Source organism: Sphaeramia orbicularis, chromosome 4 (genome assembly GCF_902148855.1).
Source record: "Sphaeramia orbicularis chromosome 4, fSphaOr1.1, whole genome shotgun sequence".
NCBI classification, from domain to species: Eukaryota; Metazoa; Chordata; class Actinopteri; order Kurtiformes; family Apogonidae; genus Sphaeramia; species Sphaeramia orbicularis.
Window position 1 is genome coordinate 52586533 of NC_043960.1, and position 12176 is coordinate 52598708.

The window sequence follows — 12176 nt, forward strand, 5'->3', positions numbered from 1 at the left end:
AGGAGACAGTCCTCTCAGAGGCTGCTGCAGCACTGATCCGACATATAATAACATAATCCAGGACACCGTTTGTATCAGATGGTAGACACGTTTATTCTATTGGGCTGGCAATGCCTCATTGTGTTTTTTTGTTTTGGGTTTTTGTTTGTCTGTATTAACTACAGAATAGCGAAAACGCTTAAAATTTCATGTATCTCACAGTTTTGGTTTTTTTTTTGTGAAGGATGATATGACACCTTATGAGACTCACTGAGGTAGGTTTTATTAGAGCTCTGCTTGATTTCTGGACTTTTGGTAATATCATATGTATTTCAGCTCTTTCTTTTATTGATCTCAGGACCAACAACAAAATCAATGAAAATGTGTGTGAATGAAAAGTGTAGAAATGGAAAGTATTAAAGTATAGCAAAATGTCCATGTGCAAGCATCACAGTCATATCAGGTGCAAAAAGGCATGCATGTTTGTGTTAAATAACACAATTGGCAACCTGGATGGATGGATGGATGGATGGATGGATAGACGGACGGACGGACAGACAGACAGATTTATTTGTCATTTGTACACATTCAGGTACATAGGAATTATTATGCAGAGGTCTCTCAGAGTACAAATATAAAAGTTAAAAGATAAAATCAAACAACAAAAGCACTCGGAGAGTGCCCACCCCCGATCACCACCAAAATTTAATCATTTGTTCCTTGTGCCAGTATCAACATTTCCTGAAATTTTCATCCAAATCCATCCATAACTTTTTGAATTATCTTGCTAACAAACAAACAAACATACAAAGCTAAGTGATCACAATACCTCCTGGCGGAGGGAATAAAAATCAAAGATATAGGCAGTATACAAGTATAAAAATCTAAAAGCAGTGTAAAAACAGTTAAACCTTAGTAAATCACTTTGCGTGTCATTTAATTATATGCTTCCTCAAATGTTTTGTTCTATTATTTTTTTAAACTTTCGTATAACCAGGAAGTCCCTTGAGATAAAGTCTCTTTTTCGAGGGAGACCTGACCAAGAGGCACATCAGTACAATACAAATGAACCAGGGCCAGATTAACACTTCACTGTACCCTGGGCAACAATATTCAAGGGCCCCATCATCACAACCCCAGGATCCCTATAATCTGGCAAAATACGGAATAAGTTCCAGGAATATATGTAAATATACCCCATACTTCAATATCTAACTATCATCAAATGCATTTTGATGTACAAATGTGTAAATGCTCGTAGAACTACAAGTGCACCACTATAGCCTCTTGTCAAGGCCACTCACTTGCATATGATGATATGAAAACAAAACACATTAGCATCAGTATAATCTAAAATTGATCCGCTACATTAGAAAGAGAGGGAAGTGTCCTCCATTTTCACAAAAAATAAATAAGAAACCATTTCCAAAGTATCCAGTATTTATTTAAGAACATTTTTTGTGGACAGTTTCATGTATAAGCAAAAGATAACCAGATATTTTCGTTATGCCCGAGCTACGCAGGGCTCTTCAGAGGTCGCGGGCCCCTGGGCAATTGCCCAGTATCCCATATGGTTAATCCGGGCTTGAAATGAACAAATATATAAATCTTACATACAATTAAGACAACATAAAACAGATAAGAAACAGTTTAACCCTTTATCGGGCAAGTAACTATTTTTGGTAATTTCCACACACATTACAAGGCAGTGATCAATCAATCAATCCATTTTTATTTGTATAGCGCCAAATCATAACAAATGTCATCTCATGACACTTTACATATAGAGTTGGTCTAAACCAGACTCTAAGCCAATTTACAGAAACCCAACAGAATCCTCCTGGAGCAAACATTTGTGACTGGTGACAGTGGCGAGGGAAAATAGCAACAGTTCCAGTAAGTCACCAGTCTGAGGCCCACTGTGGTCTCCAGGGTCTGTAAGGTCCACCTCTGCATGAACAGTGAGTGGACCTGCTTTGTTCAGTCCTATGAAATAATGAAACTAATGTAAGAAATGATGTTCAAAGGGATCATGTGGATGTGGACAGGGGTCTGGGTCAGCACGCATGTTGGTTTAATGATCTAAAATACATGTTCCTTTCACATTACTTGTGTTTTATCTTGTATTTTTTCATATATACTTCTTGGATATTTTTGCCCCTTATGGGCAAGGAACCAAATATGGTAATTTCATTGACCTTGATTTTCAACACGACAATTAAAATTTTTGAAAAAAATTTCCCAAACGTAATAAAGTGTTGTTAGGTCCTCCAATAACACACTAAGGTTGAAATTTGGAATTTCAGAGTATTTCTATGAGTGCCCTGTAAAGGGTTAAGTACAGCAGTTACACACTTCTGTTAGACAGTTTGACAGAAGAGATTTGAATTCAGCCAGGGTAATGAAATGCTGAAGCTGTAGTGAGTTTTGCAAATTGTTCCATGACCAAGGTCCAGCATAGGAAAAAGCTGTTTTACCAAGTTCTGAGTGGATTCTGGGGTTAGTCTGAGGAGGAGCTGATGTGATGAGTGGGAGTTGTATCCGCTCCTGGCTGGAGACAGGAGGTGACAGACATATGGGGGTAGTTTGTCTAATACAGCCTAGGAAATAAATACGAGCCAATGCTCTAAAAGGGAACGTCTTGCAAATACATGTGCAGAAAGGCCGTGTGCAAAAGGAACTCTGTCCACACCTTTCCACCTCTCTTCTTGGAGCCTAATTTACTAAGATCGCAAATAAGGGGTGCAAATTTGCTTGGTCGCGCAAAACAATGAACGTGCAATTGATTTGCATGTCACAGGTGATCAACTAAGATCACTTGCACAAATGACAACAGGTGCAAAGTCTGGAAGTCCGCCCTATTTAAATGAGGATTTTGCGTGCAGTACTGGTTGTTGTCATGGAGACAGTACGTTGTAAAAACTGCTCTGGGATACACCAGCACTAATGGCAACAGTGACTAGAATGATCCGAATGCACGGAAATGTAACATTGCGAGGAGTTTAGTCATAGAAGGTATTGCATGAGTCCTCCTTGTGACTGAACCCAAATCATCCCCTAGTTCATCTCGAATAGGGCTCTCAAACTCATTTTCTTTCAGGGGCCACATTCAGCCAGATTTGATCTCCAGTGGGCCAGACCAATAAAATAATAACAGAATAACCTATAAATAATGACAACTCCAAATTTTTGTCTTTGTTTTAGTGCAAAAAAAAACCCCATTAAATTATGAAAATACTTACTTTTATAAACTATCCAAACAAGAAAGATGTGAATAACCTGAAAAAACAGAAATTTCTTAAGAAAAAAAAGTGCAATTTTAACAATGTTATGCCTCAACTTATCATTTCTACATGTGCATTATGGTTCGGATCTACAAAGACACTAAACACTGAGGAACAGGCAGAACATAGTTAAAATTGTGCTTAATTTTCTTTAGACATTTCAGGTTGTTCATATTTGTTCAGGTTATTCATATTTTAATGTTACAGGATAGTTTGTAAATGTAAATATTTTCATAATTTAATGTTATTTTTGGCACTACAACAAAGACAAATTTGAAGTTGTCACTATTTATAGGTATAATGTAATGTTATTTTTTCACATCAAACCAAGAAGTCACTATTTTTTGTAGGTTCTTCTGCTGTTATTATTTGACTGTAGATCATATTGGTCTGTATGTGGAACCTGAACTAAAATGAGTCCAACAGCTTTTACTGTGGAATTTTTTCACTTTATAAATTCATCCCACGGGCTGGATTGGAACCTTTGGTGGGCCGCATGTTTGAGACCCCTGATCTAGAAGTTCTAACATGGCATTGCCGGGTAGGTGATAGAGATGGGCACCGAATTTGGTACTTTTATTGGTATCAACCAAATTCCATCTATATTACCGAGTATTGATTCATTTTAAGTCACATTTCAGTACTTGAACACATCCTTGCATTGCGTATGTCGGGGAGAGAGTGGAGGAGTGTCTGCCTGACGCGACGACGTGGAGATGACGATGACAATATCTATAATACGAAATGTAAAGCCAGTCACAGCAACACCTCAAACCTGAGGAAACATTTAGTCAAACATAATCTACACCTGAAGGCTGAGGAATGGACAATATTCAAAAGGCCCAAAGGAGCGCAGGCTATGACTCCCACACCAGGCAGCGTCACTGCACCTGCAGCAGCCGGCCGATCCTCACCTACAGCCAGCATTAGGGGAGGAGAAGTGGCGTCAAAAAAAAAAAAAAAAAAGTCAGTGTGGAGCGGGCTCAGCTCTTGCCAGAAAAAGTGTGTTAGTGTTCCGGAAAAAAGAAGTGCTGAGCTTGTGCAGTACAGTTCATGCTAGAGGGAGTGGTTTGTTTAAGTTTGTAATACTTTAGTTTGAAAAATGTTATATATGTTACATTTATTTTTAAGTTGTTTTCCCTCCCCCCCACACACTTTTCTCAAGTTTTATGTTGTAACGTTATTTCACTTGTGATGTTGAGAAATAAATATTCAGAATTCAGAAGTTTTTCCCTTTTTTTATAGACAAAATGACTTTAATCACCACACATACACACAAAAAATACCGAAAACAGTACCGTATTGGTTTAAATGTGAAAGGTACCCATCCCTAGTAGGCAATACGTCTCTATAATTTTTTCTTCCGTCATTCCAAAAATGTTGACTTGAGCAGAAAGCATTCATTCTCTGCGCTGCCTTTGGTTGGGCCTATGCCCCGCCTCCTCGCCACAACAACTGCAGCCAGTTTTGCACAGTGCTGTGCCAGTTAAAACCTGCCTTTCAGACGTGTTAAATATAGACGCAAAATCAGCCACCGCAATCAGTTTCAGGTTTGGTAAATCATATTTTGTGGCAGAAACGGCCATATTACATATTCACAAAGGCAAACACACTAAATTAGTTGCACAAGCTATTTTGCCCATTTGGGAGACTCAACCCTGCGTCCTGCTAGTAGATACATTTCACCATGTTTTTGCATGCGCAGTCAGGTTTGCACTTGTTTTTACACACGCAAACCTTTAGTCAATCAGGCCCTTAGTGTACTTCAAAAATAAGGGGTTTTAGCTGGTGCAAAACAGTAGTAAATCCAGCCCTTACCATCATTTACATCATTACTTCAACATGAATCAAATCAGTCAACAGCAAATAAAGGTAAAAATAATATGTGGTAATATTTTATTCAGTCAGAAGAAGTAAAGAAATGTGGCTGTGAATGCTGTGTTTTTTTTTGTTTTTTGTTTATTGTTTTTGTTTTTTTTAACAGATCTCATTTAAAAGCTACAATTCCAAATCTAAAGATGGACTTTCAAGAAGTCAACAGACTTGTGTCTTATGTGACTTGTCTCTCAAGTTAATGATAAAGTTTTGGTTTATGTTGTTATAAACCTTTTCCATGGTGTTTCTGTCTATTATTTGCCAGATGCCCAATAATGCCCAGACACTGCAGCTCTATAGTCGTAGTAGTAGCACTGCCATCTTTGAAAATGGAGATTTTCCATAATGTAGAACTATGTGTGAAATCCAAAAAGCCATTACTTTAACAGATAGATGAACCCACAGATCTTACAGACTGATTTCCAGTCTGGTCTCCAAGTGTGAAAGAGAGTCTGCCAGTGAGGGTGTGTGACAGTACGAAGAAGATCCACACCATGTCTGCACGTTTTTTTTTTTTTTTATCCCTTTTCTGACACACACTTCTAAATTTAAAATACTTAAAGGAAACTTTGATTCTGCTCACGTATGCTGCACCTTAACACAGCAGTGACAGCTTGATAGAGTCACATTCTGATCATAAGGTATAGAAAACGTTCCAGTGAGTTCCACCGGCTCAGCTAGTGCCAGAGTACGTGGGTAATGTTTCATTTGGATTGATGCTGTAATGTTCTGTACTTATTATTACAATTATTATTATTTTTAAGTGGTCTACATTACAAGTTGTGTGCATATTTAATAGACAATGTTTCACTTTGCTCTTCAGATACTCGACAACTGGAAATACCATAAACCAAAGGTGGCTTCCTATTGGCTGGTGAAGTTGGACTCAACCAAACAGCGGAAGGTGAGACTTTCAAGTATTTCATAATTTTTGACAAAAATTAATTTTTGCAAAAATCATCAAACACTCAATGTCTGTGTTTCTGGAAAAATTAGAAAAAAATTACATGGGCAATTATTTTGGGAAGGTGACCGTTTCACATTTGTTGTCCTAAGGCTTATTGTGTGCATCCTTACCTGGCAGTGATTGTGGTTTAGGTATTACTTCATGTTTTCATCAGCATTTGTCTGTTAGCAGTTTATCATCCATTGTTTTGGACAAATAATTCTGAATTTTATTGGGTTAGAGTGACAACAGATTATTGTCATTTTTGGCTGTTCTGGGTCAGGAGGAATTTCTAGTTGTTAACTTGGGGCAAAAGTTAAAAAAAAAAAATGTTCTCAGTCAAAACCTGATTCTAATTTGTTTGTTTGTTTATTTATTTATTTCGAATTTGTATTAAATCCAAACAACAAAAGGATTATATAAAAGAAAGTCCAACATTCGAAAAGGAGCAAGATGTAGTTTCACTCATAATCTTCCACCCCCTTACCCCATCCTTCAACCTACCCTAAATTTCTACACAAAACACAAAATGTGTACATATCAAGGATAGACTGTCCATTTTGCAGCAGCATTTCACATTAAAGTAAACTCTGTCCTTTTCGTAGCAGTAATAGTGTGCATATCAAAAAACAAAAATAAACTCTGTCCATTTCATAACAATAATACACATATTAAAAATCTAAAATAAGATATGGTACATGTATAGTGTCATCATCTAGTTCTACTAGGTTCTACCTTAAAAGGTTCAAATTTTTCAACAAATCACAAGAATTTCTGCAGTCATGTAATTTCATGGTAACTCTAGAATGCACATTTTTTATAGCATTTCCTCAAATAAGAACTGGGAGTCATTTTAGTCAGGTCTTTAATAATACACAGTGCTTAGGTCAGCATGTTCAAATAAAAGCCAGTTCTGACTCACAGCGCAATGTTCACTTGGACACATCAGACAATATAACTCACCTGTGCTCAACACTTTTTAATTCTGGATTTTAGTCACTGCAGATGTGTTTGCCTTTTTCACTGAAACTGTCATTTGTAGATACAAGAGGAAGAGAATATTTGCACAATAAAGGCCAAGTGATAAATGCATTATATCCACTCAAACACCGAAGAAATTGTGACCCTAATACTAACTAATGTCAAATAAAGGCCCTGTAATTTTTGTAGCTGATGTAAAAAAAAAAAAAAAAAAAGTGCCTCGGCCACAACCTCCCCCCAGAAAAAACAGTAATCAGGATGAGTAGATGAAGTGAAGGATACTTAACTTTACTGTTACTTCACTTACATTTTAAGGAAGACTTCTGTCAACCATCTTGTTTGTGGAAATAGTAATAAAATGCATTAAAGGAAATGGTGAATCATTATCTCTATGAACCTACTTGATTACTGAGGATGGTTTGTAAAACCAGACAGTCAGATAAGCAGCCAATATCATCCTCGCTTCTTCAGCCCAAAACATTTGACACACAAAATCTGTTCTCTAACTCTGAAATAATCATCTTTCAGTTTGATATACATTTAAATACTCTTGTTTTGAAGATTTAAAAACAATTCAAAGTAATAAATATCTTACATAAATCTGAACCATTGAATATCAAACAAAAAGTACAAGTTCAATATACAGAACTGAAGATCAAACTAATTCTAACAAATCATACTGTGAAGCCTAACTTTAGCCGTAGCCACATATTGGCATTAAGTATCCCCGTCACTTAACTACACTGCAGTGGCTTCCAGGATGTAGTTGTGGGAAATGAAACTGCCATGTAGGGACTTATTGTCATAGCTTATACTTATCAGTGAAGTGGTCAGACTCAACGAGTATAATGATTAAAACTGTAATTAATTTATAGGTATTCAAATGGGCCATATTCATCGTATCTTACGTGTAGAAATCGCCTTTCTCTGCCGTACAGTGTCTGCTATCACCCTGTACGGAATGGATATTGTTAAAATCTGCGAATAGGCCAGTGTCACTGCTCCTACCTATTCATTTAAATTCTTTTGAGCAACTTTTAAAACTCGAAAATAATCCTCGAATCAAACATCTGAGGAAAAAAGTCCAAAAAAGCAAGCTTGGAGATCATTACCATGTCAGGCACTGAGTGCTACAGACACCAAATAGGATGTAAACAAAACAGACGAGGGGACAAGACGTGAAATGGCATCCAGTAGGCGTGTCAGTAATGATGTGATCTCTCAGCCACTGCTTTCTGCACAACTGCGCTGGGCTGTGTTGTGGGCTGTGGTGGTGCAAGCTGATGTTTTATTTGGAGTGGAGCAGCCTAATGAGCAGCAGGCAGAGGTCAGGAATGTAGCGCCCAGCGCTCTGCCATCTGATTACCATACCAAAACAGATCTGTGTGTGTGTTTACTTATCTAGCCGTTTGTCTGAGTGTGCATTCGTGTCTCACTTGCCTCACATTGCTATAGGGAAACCTTGTATCTTCACATTGCAATACACTCATGCATACACACACACACACACACAGTTAGATGGGCATGTCAGTAATGAGGAGCATGGAATCAACGTCAAAAGAGCCACAGCAGTGCACTCTGAGCATGGTGAAAAGAGAAAAGAAAGAGGGAGGAGAGCTCTGGGAAGCACAGGATGGGAGATGGAATGGGAGATGGAAGGCTGGCGCAGGTGTCCCCAGACCGCCACCCAACTTCTGACACCTTCTCTCCAGGACTGTCGTTGGTACAGCAATTAGTTCTTTCCCATGCTTTCCTCTGTCTGCCCCTGCAGCTAACACACCTTCACACACAGACGCACACACAACACGGCACAGTGTGTGATACATGGATACAAAACGATGAACCAACTTAAATTCTAACTAAATGTGGGGAAGGTTTAATGAAATTTGCTTGTTGATGGCATTCTGCTTCCATCAGGTGGGAGACCCCATAGCGTCGGAGCCAGAACCACCAGGCTCAGAAACAGCTGCTACCTGGACACAATAAGACTGTACAAGTCAAACCACATCAGAACAATAACCCACTCTGGTGCTGCTCATTATGTGCAAATATAATAACACTACAAACATAGCTACGCAATCTACATACACCATATAAAGTGCAATTACTGTAATATAATGTGCAATAATCTGTTTACATTTCAGTCATTTCTCCTCCTCTTCCATGTTGATTTTCTTAAAATTATTATTATTATTATTATTATTATTATTATTATTATTATTATCTTCACTTTGCACTATTTTCTATTTCTATTTTATTTTAAACGTGTGTTTTGTTTTCTCAGTCTTTCTTTTTTTTCTGTTTTAAAAGTGTGTGTTTCTTTAAAGGTTCATTTCACTATCGATCCTGTGGATCATTACTTCGTTCATAATTCAATGCTGAATGACAATAAAGAAATTTGAATCTTGAAACTTTAAGCACGGTTGAAACACATGACATCTCATCCATATATTAGCTAAAAAATCCTATCAGCTTCTTTTTCTTCTTTACAAATCTGCTTGTTAAATATTTAGTGATTGTTTCCTTTTTCCTGTCATTCAGGTACTGGATATAGTGCGAACCAACGTCCGCTCTGCGCTGCAGAGAATCTGGAGGGAACCTGATTTAGAGAGCCTTCACCTCTACCGCCTCTTTAACCGTGTGTTCAACCGGCTGCTGTGGAGCCACGGACAGGGCCTGTGGAACTGCTTCTCCAACACTGGGTACGTCATTCAACAACACAACATAAACATGTTCCCTGAGCTAGGATGTAAGACTTATGGGCATTTATGAGCATCTAATTAAGAAAATGGAGAATGAGTCCACCATGTTGTGTCACAGTGTTTCTTCAACAGCTCAGAACTGACTCAGGGTTTGGAAAGGGTTCAAATTGGCTTGAATTGCTTAGGGTTCATCAGACTCTAGTTGCTTTGATAGTCTCTTCATGATCAAACATACTATAATGTTGATTATTACTGAAGCAGAACTAGTTAGAATTAGTTTGGGTACATGTGGGTCGTAAGCATGACTAAAGCTTATGTCTGCTTTGTGTTTCTACAGCTGTGGTCAAAAGTTTTGGCAGTGACACAAATTCACTCTTTGCATAAATGTGATTTATTTGCCAGTAAAATCTATGAAACGAATAACATACGTCTTCAGAAACATGATGAAAAAATCTAAAAAAACCCCAAACAATTAAAGCAATAAAGTTTGCTTTTCACTGCCACACCTATAAGTCTACCTGTAATAATAGAACATTAAACTTTTAAACTGTTGTCATTGCTACGTCTGTTTTCAGATGTGTAGCTCTTTGAACCTCATCATCGCAGAAGTTTTGGAAAGATACTAATAAAAAAATCTTTACAATGTGATTTATGGGCAAAGTCAAGGGCAAGTTAACATCTGGTCAAAAAACATGTAATTACAATAATCTACACCGAACTTATATTTTTGGTCACTTAGTTTTATGAGTGTGAAGGTTTGTAAAGTGACACAGTTTAGTGCCATCATTCTGGGTTCATTTTATAAACTTTCATAAATAAACTACATTTATTCCAAATACATTGATATTTGACTATTATATTATTTTTATCATATTCTAAACACAGTGTTTAAAATTAGTAAATGCATATATCTATGCAAAATACATTTGAATATAATATTAATATTTGTATGTTGTAAATATTGTTAAAAAAAAAAATAAAAATTATATGATATTGGTAATTGAAAAAAAAAATGCTTAATTTGATATTTATTTTTGTTGTCCATCTGTGACGCTGCCATTTGTCTAAACTCTTTCTACTTAGGTATGATCAGATATTTTTTTTCTTCTAACCAATTATTTGGTTGTAAAATAGAGGGTTTAAGGTAAACACTGAATACATTTGAGGATGAAAATGTCAGAGGAGCTTCACTTTGGAGAACTCCGGAATTCTTGGAAAAAATAGATGTTAATTTTTTGTCCATATGTGATGCAGTAGTTTTTGATATTTTTCATTTAAAACTATTTTAAACAAAATTTTGCCCTTTGAATCTGTTTAAGATGGCATTTAGGCCTTTACAATTATGTAGAATATTTGTTTTAAACGTTTCTGGTTCAAAAGTTATGAATCAAAAAGTAGTGGGCGGTCCATCCGTGATGCCCTTGACCTTCCCTAATATGGTTTAAATGACAAGTTTAAATCATAGCTAACAGTTAATTTTGAGGTTTCTTTTAGGTTTTCCCCATTTTAAAGGGAATTGTCAGGAAGAGTTTTCCCCATTTGAATTCAGTTACAGTGAATTTGTAATGTGTAGGAATATATAACTAAAATTGATGCATAGACCATCTTAAATCAGCCATTTAAGCAGATGATTAGTTGATCTATGAACTAACTGCCTACTTGATAAATAATTGAATAATCAATTTTTGTTCTGATTAGAGTCAGTTTATTTGTAGTTGTCTGTACTGAAACTGAGAATTTTTTAAATTACATATTTCCGTATTGATCACAAAAAAACAAGCACTTCAGGGAAGCTGTGATATCGATTATATTATTTATTGATATATTGTAGAGTCTAATTAGCTAATCAACTGAGTCACCTTTGGATTTATGTATAATCAAAATAATCTTTATTTGGAACATTCATGGAAAGCAAAATCAACTTGACAAGTAATAAATAATTCATAACTCGAAACACAGAACTGAATGTTGTCTAGATCATAAAGAAGCCTGGTTAAAGTTAAATGTACACAATAATAACAAGAAACAACATCAACCCAGGTGAATTTCCAGTCTATTCATAGCATCAGCCTTTCATCTCCCAGTCCTCACATGCTCCAAACCCAGAGTTCATCAATATTCAAGTTTTAGTGACAGCAGGGACAATTTGCCATTTTTTATTCCATGTGAAAGCAACAGAAGCCGAATGACAGAGAATGAATGACAGACAAATCAGACCCCAGTGCACTTTCCTGAAAACTCCTGGAGATGAAAGAAACATGTTAACTCTGTGGAGACAAAGGAGACAAAGGTCACAAATGTGGACGGTTAATCAGGGCTTTTTCACAGCCGAGACTGAAAACAAATCAGAGGGGAGGGACAGAAGAAGGTGAAAGGAGCTATCTCACTTCTACTTTCGTCTGTTATCTG

General features: G+C 36.8%; 1 protein-coding gene across 2 annotated transcripts in view; it reads left to right on the top strand.

Moving 5' to 3' along the window:
- Positions 1 to 12176, top strand: part of ttll7 (tubulin tyrosine ligase-like family, member 7) — a 154574-nt gene that overhangs the window by 124875 nt on the left and 17523 nt on the right. For both annotated transcript variants that reach the window (XM_030132505.1, XM_030132506.1), the window contains exons 18-19: positions 5962 to 6042; positions 9607 to 9767. In XM_030132505.1, coding sequence (XP_029988365.1) covers positions 5962 to 6042; positions 9607 to 9767 — 242 coding nt within the window. The remainder of the gene's footprint in view (positions 1 to 5961; positions 6043 to 9606; positions 9768 to 12176) is intronic.